Source organism: Lolium rigidum, chromosome 1, assembly GCF_022539505.1.
Source record: "Lolium rigidum isolate FL_2022 chromosome 1, APGP_CSIRO_Lrig_0.1, whole genome shotgun sequence".
NCBI classification, from domain to species: Eukaryota; Viridiplantae; Streptophyta; class Magnoliopsida; order Poales; family Poaceae; genus Lolium; species Lolium rigidum.
In genome coordinates, this window is record NC_061508.1 from 114,689,897 (window position 1) to 114,707,028 (window position 17,132).

The window sequence follows — 17,132 nt, forward strand, 5'->3', positions numbered from 1 at the left end:
CTAAGCAATGGTTCACCTATGTGTACCAACAACTTATGCTAAGCAAGACAAGCAACTTATGTGATAGCACGATATATATATAACTTCAAGCACGATGGCTATCACAAAGTAAAGTGCATAAGTAAAGAGCTCGGGTATAGGAATAACCGAAGTGACGCGGAGACAACGATGTAGCCCGAAGTTCACACTCTTGCGAGTGCTACTCTCCGTTGGAGCGGTGTGGAGGACAAGTCACTCCAAATGCACGAGGGCCACCGTATTCTCCTCGAGAATTCCCACCAAAAGGGATGTCCTCGATCCACTATGGGACCTTAGGAAGGTCACCGAACCCGCACAAAGCTTGGGGCTATCTCCACAACTTAATTGGAGGCTCCCAACAAATTGCCACAAAGGCCTTGCCCTTGAAGATTCTCCACAACTTAATTGGAGTCCCCAAGAACACCACAAAGATGCCACAAAGGCCTTGCCCTTGAAGATTCTCCACAACTTAATTGGAGTCCCCAAGAACACCACAAAGATGCCACAAAGGCCTTGCCCTTGAAGATTCTCCACAACTTAATTGGAGTCCCCAAGAACACCACTAAGATGCCACAAAGGCCTAGAATCCGTCTAGGGTTCCAAGAACCCAAGAGTAACAACCTTCTTGCTTTCACCTCCACGAATCACCGTGGAGAACTCAAACCGATGCACCAAATGCAATGGCAAGAACACCACAAAGATGCTCAAGTCCTTCTCTCTCAAATTCCAACAAAGCTACAAAAGCTATTGGGGGAATAAGAGAGGAAGAACAAATAAGAGGAGGAACACCAAATTTCTCCAAGATCTAGATCTAGTGGATTCCCCTCACAAAGAGAGGGATTTGATTGGTAGGAATGTAGATCTAGATCTCCTCTTCCTTTTCCCTCAAAAAGATTCAAGAAGCATAGGAGGAGTAGAGGGAAAGGGAAGCTCTCAAGGTCAACAATGGTGGAGAGCACAAAGGGGAAGAGGTAGCTGCCCAAGGAGGAAGAAGGGGGCTTAAATACCCCCTCCCATCGAAATATGACCGTTTGGGTCAGCTCAGGCCGGATTTTCCGGGCCGGATATTTGCAAAATATCCGGGCCCCGAAAAACGGCTAAGGACATGAGAAAACTGCTCTCAGGATGGGGGCCGGACATTTGGCCGGATATTTGCCCGGTTTTGTCCAAAAACCGGATTTTTCCGGGGGGCCGGATTATCCGCCCCAAACTTGGGCCGGAATATCCGCCCCCCTGAAAACTGGCAGAAACATCAAACTGAAACGGGCATAACTTTAGCATCCGGACTCCGATTTTGATGATCTTGGGCTTGTTTTAAAGCTAGGAACAAGCTCTACAAGATCATGCAGGAAACCATCATAGTCCAACAAGGGAGGATAGAAACAAATGATGAAAGGTTTGACCTATCTAAAAAAGACATACCGGTAAAACCTCCAATCTTGAAAATGCAACAAGTTGCTCGTGCAAAAACCATTCTTGATGAACTAGAGCTTGTCATGAGAATAAGCACAAGCTCTAAATCATCACATGGATAAGATCCAAATAATAACCAAGAAAGATGAGGCAAGGATGCAAAGGTTTGAGCTCTCTCCGAATGATACGATCGAGTTACTCACTCGAGAGCCCTCTTGATAGTACGGCAACTAAACTATAAACCGGTCTCCAACTACACTATGAGACCGGTGAGAAAGAAACCCTATCAAGCGCAAACCTTATACTTGCGCATTCCACTTGAGCTTGATGACGACGATCTTGACCTCAACAAGATGGAACGCCTTTCTTGCTTGTGCTTGCTTGACGAAGTCTTGTAGATTGCTCCCCCATAAACCACCATGGGAGAGCTTCTTCTTCGGCGCATCTTCACATATCCATGATCACCATATGGATGGCAAGACTCAAGAAAAGGATCTCTTCGAGATGGCTCATCTTGAACTTGCACATCATTTCTTCATTCTTCATCATGTTGATGTCTTGAAGTAACTTGAGGGCTCACTTCATCTTCATCTTCAAGACATACTTGACACTTGATATCCTTCATCAATTTCTTCTTATTGCAACCTTGAAGCCAACATATGGTTCAAGAATTGCCTATGGACAACTCCTACAAATATAACTCAATGCAAACATTAGTCCATAGGGATTGTCATTAATTACCAAAACCACACATGGGGGCTCCATGCACTTTCAACCACCTCCCACACGCTCACCATGCGAAGCCTAGGAAGTTTGCCATGGGCGCCATGGAAGGCAAGGTCCCCACGTGCCACCGATCTCAGAGGAGATGATGACTGTGGGAGGAATTCGTTGGGTTATCCTAATTTGGCTGTGACGGGTCTCAACATGCCAGAGATGTAGCCTTCCAGGTCTAATCATCCATGGTGGCGCTTCCGTGGTTGACAGTGGGGGTCAGCTTTTTTTTTTTTTTGGAGAATTTTCTAGTATTGCAAGAAGTGTTTCAAAATGCTAGATGTGCGCATTCTTTTTGTTGTGCAAGCACGGGTAAAATGCTACACTGATTTATGTGCATATGCTAAAGAGGATTTCTCCAATGTTGCCAACATTTTTATGTGATGTTGTGTATGTTGATTTTTTTGATGTGTTTGCCTTTATTCTTTGCAAACAACGGTACACTTTTCCAACATTTTATACATTTTTCCCTACATGGGTATATTTGAAATATGGCAATTTTTCACACTTGTACTAACACCATAGGAAAAACAATGTTGCAGCCGACTTTACATATGTAAAAAGTGTTATATGTGGAGATTTTTTTTGTCGCAATGGCCACCCGCGTGGGATTCACTCACTTAGGCCATGCTTACTTCTCTGGTATTTTCACCCCCAAGGGGTTTGGTGATGGGAGGGATTTTGATGAATCCTTCTTTTTCACCCAATCTCCTTCAATCCCTCAAATAATCATCGACCCCCGATACACTTGTATGGTGGAAAGTTTTAAATCTAGACAGAAATAAGGCGGGTTGTAGGGATATCTTGTGAGTATCCCCAAAGGTGGCTTGATAAACGAAGATTGGAAATCTTTTGGGATTTAGTATAACTCTCGTTAATCTCATTAAATACACTTAAATAAACTAGAAATAAACAAGGCATTAAGTGGATCTGATGGTTTCAGAGGCGACCAATATTTTCCCATTTCTGCTGGCTACTACACACAACACGAGCCATATATATTTGAAAAACAAATTAAGGGATTGGGAATTTCACATGTAACGCCGCTATGAATTTCACATCTAGTGATGGCAGGATGTAACATGAAGGCTCTGTAAAGAAATGAAAATCGTGTATAAGGTTATTATTTCAACATACATGTGATGTATTCATAGTTATTATTTTTTACTTATCTCGAGTAATGAACCCTTGATCATTCTGAACATTCAGTTAACATTCTAAACATTTCGACTGTCATTCCATATGTAAAAAGGCAGGATGTAAAATTAAGACTCTGTACAGAAATGATAACTTTGTAGGTGTAGGGTCGAAACAACATTACAACTGATAGATTGACAGGCATCACCAGTATGTGAGATGTATTCATCGTGAATTCATGATACATTATTTATTTATTTTAGAGTAATATAAACCCCTTACCATGGCTATACTATGGGGTTTTTAGTTTTTAATCAGAGTTCATCACGGAGGACGCCGCCCTGCTTGGGGTTGGGTGATGTCTTGACGGGGTAGGATGCCGCCATGGCGATGCCGCAGAGTCCCTTCTTGTCTTTCACGTTCCGCTTCATGCGAATGTACCCCTGCTCACCCCAGTCGGCGCCCCATGAGTTCTTCACAATCCAGTACTTGGTGCCGTCGACGGTGACGCCATATCCGACCGCCGCCACGCCGTGGTCCAGCACAGTCCCGCACTTCCCGGCGAACACCCCCTCCGAGTAAAACTGGAACTGCGACCCGCTCGCGTCGATGGCGACGGAGACGGGCTGCGCCGCCACCGCCTTCTGCAGCGCAGCCTCGCTGTTGGCCGGCACGTCCTGGTACCCGTCGATGGTGACCACGTCAGGCGGCGCCGTGTTGCAGGTGGACGCCTGCTGACCCGTGTATGGGTACGCGTCCTCGGTGGCGATCCCGCCGTTAGTCGCGATGTACTGGAATGCGTTGTCCATGAGGCCGCCGTTGCAGCCGGAGTCGGACGTGTCGCAGTCCACGAGCTGCTGCTCAGACAGAGAAAGCAGGTTGCTGGTGCGGATCGCGTTGATGCCCTCCACCGCCGCGACCGCCGAGAAGGCCCAGCAGCTGCCGCACCCACCCTGGTTCTTGACGCCGGTCACCGCGCCCTTCGCCCGCCAGTCCACCGACGACGGGAGGCTCGAGGCTGCGGCGGCGCCGTGCATGAAGTCGCCACTCGTACGGTCCCCGCGGAACGTGCGGTGGTGGGCGATGCGGGAGGAGGCGTAGGCGCGGCTGAACTCGTCGGCGGTCATGTCGCCGAAGCGGTTGAGTCGGAGCTTGTAGGGCTCGTCGCCGAGGTTGAACTCGTGGATGAGGCGGACGTTCTCCTTGAACACGTTGAAGCGGCGGGCCTTGTCGCCGAGGTTGCGCGACACCGTGTGCTGTGCGCGCCACCGCTCGTACAGTGCCCATAGGGACTCCTCTGACGCCAGGTCCTTCTCGGTGAAGTCCAGGGCGATCGCTGGCGCTGGCGCCGCGGCCAGCAGCAGCAAGACCAGCGCGGCCACGGTGGTCGTCGTCACCACGAGCGCTCTCGCCATTGTCACCTTTGCAATGCTATGTCTGTATGTTTGTTGGAAGCTAACTCTAGTCAGCTAACTGTGTTGTGAGATGAGTGATGGATGGGTTGTGGTAACCATGCCGATCCGCTGGGTTCTTATATAGAGCAGGCAAGCACCCAAGCATGAGGCACAGAAGCCTCGGTTTTGTTTGAAATTTGAAGTCGCAGGTCAAAAACTTTTTTGTCGTTGCCTGCTGTTTGGACTTCTATGGGAATTGGGAAACTTTTTTTCGTTACTTGTGAGTTATCACAAAAAAAACTATCTCCAGGTTGATTCAGTGCGCAACTCACACTTAGTTTTAGCCAGAATATCTAAAGCGCCGGCTGCCATAGACTAAAGGTGCAGGTCAGCAGCTGTTGGCATTGTTGCCTGCTGTTTAGGCGCAGGGAGTGACGGAGCAGGGGCGGGGTTACTCGCATGCCGCACACGGGCCTGCTCAACTCTGTGGGCTGTACCCCAACTTGCCAAGCGCGGGTGGCAACAGCCCAAACCAATGGCCCACAGGTCCCAGCCCAGCCCAAACCAAATAGCTGCTCTTTCCTAGACCTAGTAGTAGAAAGTAAGAGCATCTCCAGCAGGCGCGTTATATCGCGGGGCGCTAAAAGCAAAAATCTGCGCGCGCTATACCGTTGTCGCGCGCCGGATCGATTTCTCCTCCGCCGGGTGCGCCATTTTGCAGCGCGTGTTGGCGCGGTAAAATAGCACCTCCGCCGGACGCGCCATTTTGCAGCGCGCGGGCGCGGCGCAAACAACAAACACACACAAGTATGCATCCAAGAAGATCAAATAATATATAAAAATTCACAAATATATTGTACCATCCAAATACAATACATTGTTCACAACAATACTTCACACCAAATACAACACGTCCAACATACAACAATACAACATGGTTTTGGGACAATACAACACATAGTTTTCAAACAAATACAACAAATATGCAACTATTGTTGTCCATTCCAATTCCACCATTCTTCCATGAGATCTTTTTGAAGCTTATCATGTGTGTCGTTGCACCGAATGGCATGGTATGAGGCAATGAATCGGGCAATCCTATGTGCGGACCTCGTCACTTGCACGGGAACCCCCATCAAGTCGTAGTGGGTATGATCCACATCTTTTCCGCGATCATCCTCTGTAATCATGTTGTGCATGATTACACACGCGGTCATGATATACCAAAGGCATTCTTGATCCCAAAATCTAGCCGGTCCTCTAACAATGGCAAATTGGGCTTGCAAAATCCCAAATGCTCTCTCTACATCTTTCCTAGCCGCCACTTGTGCATTGTGGAATTGAGTTTGCTTTTTACCTCTTGGTTGAATAATTGGCTTCACAAATGTTTGCCACCTTGGATATATGCCGTCGGCGAGGAAGTAGCCATAGTTGTACTTGTGGCCATTTGCTTCAAACTCCACCAATGGACCTTCCCGCATTGGAAGTCTTGTCATTAGTGGTGACCGTTGAAGAACATTGATGTCATTGCAAGATCCGGGCATTCCAAAGAAAGCATGCCATATCCAAGTCTCTTGGTCGGCCACCGCTTCAAGTACCATGGTGGCATCCTTCTTGTAGCCTTTGAATTGTCCATGCCATGCCGCTGGACAATTCTTCCAACTCCAATGCATACAATCAATGGAACCAAGCATACCGGGAAACCCCCGGTTGGCGTTGATCTCCAAAAGCCTTGCCGTGTCTTGAGCATTAGGGGCTCTCAAGTATGTGGAGCCAAAGACATTGACAATTGCAACGACAAAGCGCTTCACACACAAGATAGAAGTGCTCTCTCCCATGGCCAAATGATCATCAATAAGATCCGCCGGTATACCATATGCCAACATACGCAAGGCGGCGGTCACCTTTTGATATGTGCTATGGCCAAGTTCTCCGGCGGCATTCCTCCTTTGCTCAAAGAAGCGATCATATTTGGTGACCTCCGTTGCAATGTGGTTGAACAAGTTGAGACTCATCCGGAAACGCCGCCGAAAATAGCTTTCGGGGAAAATCAGATTCTCATTGAAATACGACCGCATCAACTTCTCATGCCCTTCAATCCTTTCTCTCCACAACTTCTGTCTACCGAACACCGATCCACCAAATTTTGGCCTCTTAACGGCGCGGTATGCTAATAGTATCGATATGTTCTCCTCTTCTTCTTGGTCGAACTCGTCATCCGATGAATCATATGAGGAACTCTACAAACATATGTATAAAATTACTTCACTATGAACTATTGTAGCTACTTGGCGAGTAATAGAGGCCGGCCGGCGGAGGTTTATACCTTGCGAGCAAATGGGCGAGCACCATGGGCGCGCCATGTTGCAAGCAAGCTCGAGGACGACGAGGACGACATGTCGACGCCTGCGCGGAGGAGAACGCGACGGCGGCGCGAAGGGGACCGCGGAGAAGGACCGCCGACTACAACTCGTCGCTAACGGCCGCGCGAGCGACACAGCGCGGCGGAGCGTCCGCCGCTGCCAGGAGGAGGTGCGGGCGACGCGGATCTACGACGCGGCGGCGCGCAGAAGCGGGGGCGGCGGCGGAGTCGACCGGCGGCGGCTGGATTTCGCGCCGGCGGTAGGTGGGGAAATGAAGGCGCGGGCGCGGGGAGGAATTTTCCAGCCGTTGGCTTTTTCGCGCTTGGACGAGCGATGCCGCGCGCTGTAGCCGACGCGCCAGATATGCCGCTCCGGATTGTGCAAAAAGCCGCGTGCCCTAAATTTTTTACAGCGCCCCGCCGTTTACCGCGCCTGCTGGAGCGCCACATTTTGTCCCGCGCGCGCTATATCAGACGTTTTTATGCCGCGCGGCCTATATAGCGCGTCTGTTGGAGATGCTCTAAGACTAATTCTCAAAAAAAGGTAAGACTAGTAGAAAAATAAAGGAGAAAGTAGAAATACTCGATTACCGCTCCCTTCCAGATTGAATAAAGAAGCACATCAATATTTTAGAAAATCAAGATGAAGTATCTAAGAAACTTCATATACTTATTATGCTCCGTCTCGCGGATGAGACAGATCCGTGAGCTCTAAATCGAAAGAAAGTTCTACCCAACACTTGTTACTACCTTCAGAACTAGTACACCATATTTTTTAAATCTCCATCTCCATCTGCATCTCCATCTCCATCTCCATCTCCACTACTTATAAAAGCATGAAATTGGCAGGAACATTTGATCTCGCCCGTCTATCCTCGCAGATCGGGCGGCCTAGGATTCTCCAATGACATTGCAGTCCTTTCCATACTAAGGTCTGACTAATTTGCAAACCATCAAACATATTACCGCTTAATTTGGAAACCGTCCACCATGTTAACGTTTAATTTGGAAATGAATCTCCACCATCGTCCAGCAGTCCCAAGAGGAGACCCCGTAACCTAGCACGCATGCTCCTCAAACTCAGATTCCCCATTCCGTCTATGTCTCAGTACGTGGGAGGTGATGAAGTGGGGCTCTGTGGGCCGGTATAGCAGCTAGGCGAGGGTGGATCCTGGCTGCACGGTACAGGTAATCACTAATCACATTCAGCAACGCCTTGATTCATGGATTTTTTACTACTGATTTCTTATTGTTGCCGTTTACCAATTTTACATTATGTTATACTATGCTTAATATAGAAATTGTAAATTGTATTAGACAAGACGTGCGTTGCACGTGCCCATTTACTAGTGATAGAAAGAGAGCTCGATGCATGTCCACTCTGATGCATCACCATCAGACAGTAAACAAACAAAGACCTTCTTCCAGACTAACATGGAAATACAGCGAAAATCTATTTTGGCTCATAAGTCTAGATGCATCCATTGCTAAAATAAGTAAATTAAAATGTCAAAATAATCTTTAAAAAAATTAGGTCTACATTCGGACATTCTATGTCCACACATAAAGTCTCGCAAAAAAATGACACTTTTTGAGACTTGTGTAGGAAAAGATATTTTTTGGTACCCCAAAATAGCTTTTCATCAGATTATGTTAAGTATTGAGTCGAGGTGGACACGAATTTTAGCACCCTATAAACCCAAAAATAGTGGTAATTTTAAATATTGAAAACTAATCTGAATTTTCCTGGAAACAAAAGATGATCAAGTATTGTACTCGTATAAATTTATTTGGGCACGAAATGATTCTCGTGGTATCCTAGGCAAAAAAAAAAAGAGAAGTTTATGACGAATATAGCGTGAATAGTACATGGAAATGAGGGTTGTTCGATTTTATCTATTTTACCATGGATATAATGGTTGTAATTTTTTTCACGAAACATTTTTTTATACAAGTACAATACTTGATCATCTTTGGTTTCCAAAAAAAATCATTTTTTTACTTTTTTTGAATTACCATGAATTTATTTGGTCGAGTGAGCATGGATGTTTTCCGAGTCAAGGCCCCTACATACCATATCGCTGCTCTTTGCGGGACCCACTAACCCTAATTTTTTTTTCCTACACCTAGTAGAAAGTAAGACTAGAAAAATAAAGGAGAAAGTAGAAATACTTGATTACCGCTCCCGTCCAGATTGAAGAAAGAAGCACATCAATACATGAGAAAATAAGAATGGAAGTATCTAAGAAATTTCATATGCTTATTATGCCCCCTCTCACGGCTGAGACGGACCCGTCAAGATCTCAAAAAAAAAAAAAAAAAAGACGGATTCGTGAACTGCAAATCGAAAAAATGTTCTATCCAACAGATGTTACTATCTTCAGAACTCAACCATTGTGTTGTAAAACAAACGAATCTTCTTTTGAAATTAACTATACATATACCAGTTCATCTATACCGTCCCGTTCACCACACATTCCCAATTACCCACCAATGGGTGGCAAGAAGATGCAAGAATCAACATATGCCTCGCCTTTGAATCTACAAAATACTTGGTACATCCACACATCATTTGCCAAACAGTCTTCACAAGTGGAAAAACACTCCCAAACCACCACTGGTCGAATAGCACATGTTGAGGCTTGTATACAGAAATACAAAAAGATCAAGACTGAAACATGTTGGCAGAACAGTATTGTCGAAGAAAATTCGACACAATGGTGTTAATTCTTGTCAACCTAAAATAGAAGTTGGGACGTTGTCAAAGCTTGTCACGGACTCAGCGTCGTCATCCAGAATTTTCGCGGCCAGTCATACCATCACATGGTGAACAACCGACTGGACGATTGAGTGGATCCCGTCCGGAGTTGGAACTCATTAAAAGATCGCCGCCGCCCTTGCACGCTCTCCTCCCGTCGCCCCCTCCAGGCGACCGGGGGAGAGTAACCCTAGATCGCCGCCGCCCCTTCCCCCTCCCTCCTCCCCCCGCCTCGTCGCCCCTAGAGGCGCTACCGGGCTAAGCCCGCGGCGCCGGTGAAGGGGGCGGCGGGGATCTGGGTCCTCGGCTCCCCGCGCGGTGATAGGTGGAGGACCTCCGCGCCGGGCTCGCCGCTGCCGGCGACGACGTTGGGCGGGCTCCTTCTGCTCCACGCTGCTTCTCTGGAGTAGCCGTGGTCCAGGGGTGGCGCCTTCCAGTGCTTTCCCCGGCGGGGGCCCTGGGCTCCAGGGCGGCGGCCCTGGGAGGTGGCGGCGAGGCTGGCTCGACGGCGGGCGGCGCTCGCGGGTGCTGTACCCTCTGCTTGGCCGCAGGGGCGGCGAGCGGATGGGTGGGGTCGTCCGGGTGGCTTCGGCGCCCTGACGTCAGATCTGGAGGCCGGCGGCTCGATCTCCTCTCCGCCGCTATCTCTCCGCCAGATCTGGGTGGGGTCGGTCTCCGGCCGCCCGATCTGTGGCTGGGGTCTCAGCGCGCATGGGTTCCGCCCACCTGTGGAACCGGGCGAAAGCCCTGGCTGGCTTGTCCAGCCCGATGACGGCGACGCCTACGGGCGCCGTGGTCCTCCCTGGAGGCGTCATGGGGGTCTCCATCACCAGGTAGCGTCCCGGGTGAAAACCCTAGGTCCCCCGGGCCGGGCAGCGGCGGCGCCTCGGTGCCGTGAGCTTCTTGAAGCCGTTGCCTTGGGACAAGGTGCTCCGTGTGTTTGGCGAGTTGGTCGTGTGTTGCTCGGCGGAGCTTGGTGCAGTGCTGGATCCTCTCCTCCGAGGAAGTTCTTGGGCTCGTTTCTGCAGGCATCCTTTTTGGTGGTTCCTTGGCGTGGTGCTCATGCCGGTGATGCTTGCCGGCGGTCCGGCGCCCACGAGCCTGGGCGAGGGGATAGGGTTCCCCTCCGGAAGCATTCCTGACATGAGAGACGTCAAGGCCCGGCTCTTCTTCCCCTTCCTGCGTGCGGGCTGCTCCTTCGTCTCGGATCCCGGATCGGTGCTACTCCTCTGCAACTCCAGTTCGTCCCGTCTTGGAAGCAGGTGGCTTTCTCCGGCTGGGGCAGTTCCTAAGCGACGTCTTGAAGATCGATGGCTGCAGAGCTCTGGCTAGCGCCCCTGTTCTTCGTTGCTTAGCTTTAGGCCTGTCCTGTTTCTTTTTACCTGTTTCTGTTTTTGTAAGCTGTGATCAGCTCCCTTGTACTTCTGCCGTGAGTGGCTTAATTAATTTTAAGCTGGGCTGCAAAGCCTTCCCTTTAAAAAGTGGATCCCGTCCAGATCGATGTTGCAAAGTCCAAAATTTTGGTCCAACCTTGCAGATTGAATAAATCTGAAGTCGCTTGAATAAGTTGCCTATGACGGGAAAATAAATCGGTGTACCTGTCTTTCTCATCTCGTGAACGAGAAAATGATTGAGTTGTAATGTGGAGGACTGGGATTTGATTTTCTCCAAAATCTCATCGTTAAACTAGTGATGGTAACATTATATCCTAATATTGGAGTCATGTTAATTTGTGCCATCCCTGAGAAAAACACACACGTATATATAAACAGAGAGAGATGTGCATGTCATTGCCATGTTACATAGCTTCTTCGTTTGTCATGCAATTCTCCTTGAATGAGCTGTCACTCTTTATGTGTGTGTGGTGATCAAAACCATGTGATACATACATGGGTGATCCCGGCCATTAGTGTCCCGGCCATGGAGGAGTAGACGCGCTGCAACCTGCTGCGCGCAGCGCCGGTCGACTGCCGCAATAGAGGGAGAAGGAGGTGCTCCGCCGCAGGGCCGGTAGCTCCACTCAATCTGGCCGACGAGGTGCACGGAATCGCCGCGGCCTATCCTTCCTCCATGGAACAGAACGTTGTGGATGCGGGGAAAGATTTGGTGGGCAGAGGCGCCAGGTGGCGGACGGAGTTCCCGGCGGCGGGGACGACGGCGACGAAAGTGTGGGAAGGAACCCTAGCGCCTGTGTGTGCATGTCTGCAGGGGTGTCAATGGGGAAAACGCTTTGGTCTGGGGCTAGCCCTGCTCGGTGGCCTTTGCACGTAATTAGGCGAAGGAATAGGGGCATACTTTTGTACCTTTTCGGTGGGAGCTCGAGAAGCTGTGGAAAGCTGAGGTCTAGTGGCTTCCTGAAATCGTGAAGGAATTGTCGAAGCTGGCTGTCCACAGAAACGGCTTAAAAACGAGATCTTTTGGGCTTGGGCTTATTTTGACCACGAAGCTGCCGAGAAGCTCCAAAAGAACTGAGTCTTAAACTGATTCCTCCTTGGAGCGAGCTTGGCTTTCCTGTTACCGGTGCGGGAGGGGCCAGCCTCCCCCCTACCCTGCCTCTGCATAGTGCCCACCTAAACACAGACATCCACCAAGCCCTCCTCATCCGGGATCGTCCCTCGATCCTGGGTGTCAGGAACCCCACCATCGGCATCCCCTGCCTCTGAGTGGGTTCCCGCCACCGCCGCCTCCCGAGCGGTCGCCGCATCCGCCGCCTCCCGAGCGGTCGCCGCATCCGCCGCCTCCCGAGCGGTCGCCGCATCCGCCGCCTGAGCTAGCAGGTGGGCATTTGCCGCTTCCGCCAGCGCAGCCTGGGCTAGCTCCTTCGCCCTAATGAGGGACAAAACCTCTTCTTTTGTTCCCGCCCTGGGGTTGAAAATTATGCAGCTCTCCCTAGCTACAGACTGTAGATGAGAATCAAAGAAAGCATCAAGGAGGGTATAATCGTTACATTGAGTTTTGTTCTTGTCAATGTAGCCCTCGAGGATCTTCTCCTCCACCCTCCTATGCGCCTTCTCCATGATCGGTGTCGCGCCTGCTGCCCCCTTGCACCTTGCGCTCTTGCGGGTCGCCGTCACACCCGTGACCTTCTTCTTCCTCGCGTAAGGGACCGTCGGCGTGCGCTTAGCTTGCGGGATGGGAGCCACCTGGGTGACCGCCGTCCTCAGGTTCGGGCGCACACCTGTCAGCCCCTCATCGCTCTCCTCCGACTGCACCTCCTCCACCGCCCCAAGCTCCCTCTCCCCCAACACGTCCTCCCTCTTGCTCATCCGAGCCATCTTGGTCGGGGGCTCCACCATCGGTTGGTTGTCCTCAAACCAAGATGATGAGGACATCCCTACCTCACTACTAACTCCGTCATTACCAACTGAATATGAACCTGCTGTGAAGCTCAAGTCCAATGAAGTCAGGATTGGACCAATGACACGAGCTCGTGCGAAGCTACTTAAACAACAGGTGAACTTGTTCCTAAACGATACCTTGATTGATGAGAACTTTATACTACCTAAGTCCTATTACTTATGTATCATCAGGTATGAAGAGGAGACAAGCATCGCACGAGGAGGAGAGGAGCAGCTAGACGTGAAGATGGACGTGAAGCTGGACATGGAGCTGGACGTGGAGATATCTCATGGACGCGCGAGGGAGGAGCGGGAGGCATGCGCGAGTGGAGAAGAAGAAGTCCAGGCCGGTCCAGCACCCGGTCAGACCGGCCCCCACGCCGGGCCGCCCGGTCCCTGGCCCGGTCGACCGGCCGCCAACCGACCGCCAACCGGAGGGATTGCATCGTACCGGGCAGAAACCGGAAACTTCGCAGATTTCCGGTTGCCGCCCGGTTGACCGGACCACAGACCGGACCGGCCGGTCCACAGCCCGGTCGACCGGATTCCAGACCGGACCAGTCCGAGTCTGTCTCGACCAGATCTATTCTGGGTCGGTTTTACTTGTATCTTTCGACCAGAACTCGTCCCGGACGCCTATATAAGTGCCTTGGACGACCCCCTAGCTGTTTTAGACCACGTTTAAGATAAACCCTAGTTCTTAGTTGTTTACTCTGCAAAACTATTGAATTCCCTACACCATATTGCTTGGATATCGTGTAGATCCTGTTTAAGTCTTGTGTGATCTGTTGTTCCATTGGGAATTAGACGGTTGCAACTTACCGCTTCGTGGTCGGCGGCTACGTGCGCAAGTGTGTGGAGTTGCGAATATCTTGCTGGGTTGAGAGCTGTTGCATTGGCGACAGGGACCCATCGAGAGATCTCGTTGCGTCATACAAGTTATCATCCACTACATCGTCGTGTTTCTCCGCTGCCATCATCCCGTGATCATCATCACCACCGTTGCTTACTGAGAATATCGGGCCACCCCGTATCATCTTGGTATCAGATTTCCAGTTTTCCTCGGTAAGCCATCCACAATCCACCCCATAGTTGAGTTGTGAGTGTTTTCCTATCCGAGAAAAGCCAAAAAAAATTAGGGTTAGGGTTTGCCATAGCCATAGATTGCACTAATTTTGAGTTTTAGTTGCTTTTCGTAGTTGTTTTTGCGTAACTTTATCTTTCATCTAGTATTTTAGGGTTTGAGTTTACTCTATCATCTTGTGTTACTTTGTCGTCTAGTGTCAGTTTTGTTACTCCGAGTCCACATAGCGTACAGTGTGCTTGTTCCCAACCATAGACACAGCCTTTCGATATAAGTGACTAGGAACTTCCCCAGAAGAGACTAGTTTTACCGCTCGACAGGCTGCTCATTAGGGTTTTGGTGATTTGCATATCTTGTTGGCCGTGTTATCAAGGAGTTGAGTCATAAAATCAAAAAAAAAAAGAAGCAAAAAGAGCTACATAGCTGCGTGTGTTACAAAAAGAAAATCCAAAAAGAAACGTGACGTGCTAGTTGAATCAAGTGAAAGGCCTAAGTTTTCTTTACTGCACCTGTAGTTGAGCAATCTTGTGCCTGTCTCGTTGAGCTTTGCTAGCGTCTCTCTAGTGCATTGCAACCTTTCCTCCATATAGTTGCATTGCCCCATTATATCGCCTTGTGTGAGTATCTTTGGTTGTCTACGGTCAGCGCTAGAGCTTGTTATTGGTGCAAATAGGTAGCCTACCTACAGCCCCACATATACCCTGCTTTGTCGTGTGATTGTTCTTATACCCTTGATATTCGCTTCGCTACATCCGTGCACTAGTTGTTACTACAAGTGGTAAGCAACACTAATTTACTTTGGAACGGTAAGATTTCCTTTTCTTATCAGTTTTGAGTGAGTTGTGAGAGTACCACCATATATTTTTGATTTAGTGCACTAACCTACTAATCATGTCTGCTAGTGATAATAAGATTGTTAACCAGGAAAACAAGAATTCGGCAGATATCATTACATGGAGGGAGTATGAAGCTCTTCGTAATGAGATGAGACGTGAATTCCGCACGCGGGATGATGAGCTTAAGGGTACAGTTGACGAGATCAAACAAACGCTGGATGCTACTAATGTCACCGTCACTGGATTGTCTGATCAAATGACAGATATCCAGCGCAATATTGCAGATATGCGCCTCGCTATTGACAATTTGACTGCGCAACAACAACAACAACAAGATGACGAAGATACTGAGCTTGAAGATGACGCACACAATGCTCGTGGTGCGCCTCGTGGTCATCGTCCTCGTGGTTGGGTTCCACTTGGCCGCAATGGTCATGGACAAGATGAAGAAGATGGATTGGGTAAGCCCAAGTTTGAACGAGGAGCTGATGTTGAAGAATACCTCACTTGGGAGCTGAAGATTGAGAAATTATGGAGCTTACATCCACACTACTCTGAAGATAGGAAGATCAAGCTTGCATCTTCTGAATTTGATGGTTATGCATTGCGTTGGTGGGATTCTTTGGTTCGTAACCTCGACGAAGATGGTGCACAACCTATCCGTACATGGCGTGCTATGAAAGAGGCAATGACTTCTCGTTTTGTGTCTACAAATTACATGCGGAATATATTTGATAAGCTAACACTATTGAGGCAAGGTGTGAAGACTGTTGATGAGTACTACATGGAGATGGAGATGCTTATGCAGCGTGGGGTCCGTGAGTCTCTAGAGATGACAATGCAACGTTTTCTGAATGGATTGAAGTATGATGTTAAAGGCATTGTTTGTCATTACACCTACACCAATATGAATCAATTGTTACATCATGCAAGAGAAGCTGAATCACAGTTGGCTGAAGAAGCAAAGGTTAAGGGACGTGCTACGGGAGCTGGGCGTTTTACACCCCGTGCGCCCTCTACAGCGCCGGCGCCTTCGACGCGCTCCGCCCCTTACTCTACTCCGCCTAGCAAACCGGTCTCCAATGTATCTAATGCAAAGAAGTCCAAATCTGCTGCAAGTACGAGTGGTTCTAGCATGTCTACAGCGCGCGCGCAATCGCGATATGCTTTGCCATACATGTGGTGGCAAGGGTCACTTCAAGAGAGATTGTCCTAACCGCAAAGTCATGTTTATCAATGAGGACAATGTGTATGAGACTGGAGATGATGTTGATCCAAATGCTCCAGATGATGATGACTATGACACTGATGGTGAAGATGCATATCCTTCTGATGCTCGTACCATTGTTGTGTCACAGCGTGCTCTTAATGTGTTGCCTAGTGCATCTACTCAGCGCTGCAATTTGTTCCAAACCAAAGCTTTAGTTGGTCCTGACAAGGCTTGCAAGGTCATTATTGATGGCGGGAGTTGCCGCAATTTAGCAAGCAAGGAGTTATGTACCAAGCTGAAGTTGAAGTACCTACCGCACCCGCATCCATATTATATTCAGTGGTTGAGCGACAATGGTGAGATGAAGGTAAACCACATGGTGCGTGTTGAGTTTGCGATTGACCGTATAAGGATTGCATTGACTTTGATGTGGTTCCTATGACGGTTTGTCACCTACTTTTGGGTCGGCCTTGGCTCTATGATCGTTCTGTGCAACACAATGGCCGAGCCAATACATATCACTTGGAGTACAAGGGCAAGAAAATTAACTTACAGCCTATGTCACCAGAACAAATTGTCAATGAGTCTCGTCAGAAGATTGAAGTGAATTTGGAGGATGCACCTCTAGATAGGCGAGAGAATTGTAATGTCGTGAGTGATATAACGAAAAGTGAGAGAGTGAATTCCTTAGTTTCATTAGCCACCAAAGAAGACATGAGAGAATTTAGTGAGGATCCTACGGCCATGCCTCTTGTGCTTTTGTACAGGGGTACGGTTTTGGTTTCTAACGACATGACCCCTCTTCCTC

At 49.0% G+C, this 17,132-nt stretch overlaps 1 protein-coding gene across 1 annotated transcript; it reads right to left on the bottom strand.

Annotated features, from left to right (window-relative positions):
• Positions 1 to 3,656: 3,656 nt before the first annotated feature.
• LOC124680385 (thiol protease SEN102-like) lies at positions 3,657 to 4,757 on the bottom strand. Its single transcript, XM_047215458.1, has one exon. The coding sequence runs from the start codon at positions 4,755 to 4,757 to the stop codon at positions 3,657 to 3,659; it is 1,101 nt and encodes a 366-aa protein (XP_047071414.1).
• Positions 4,758 to 17,132: the final 12,375 nt, after the last annotated feature.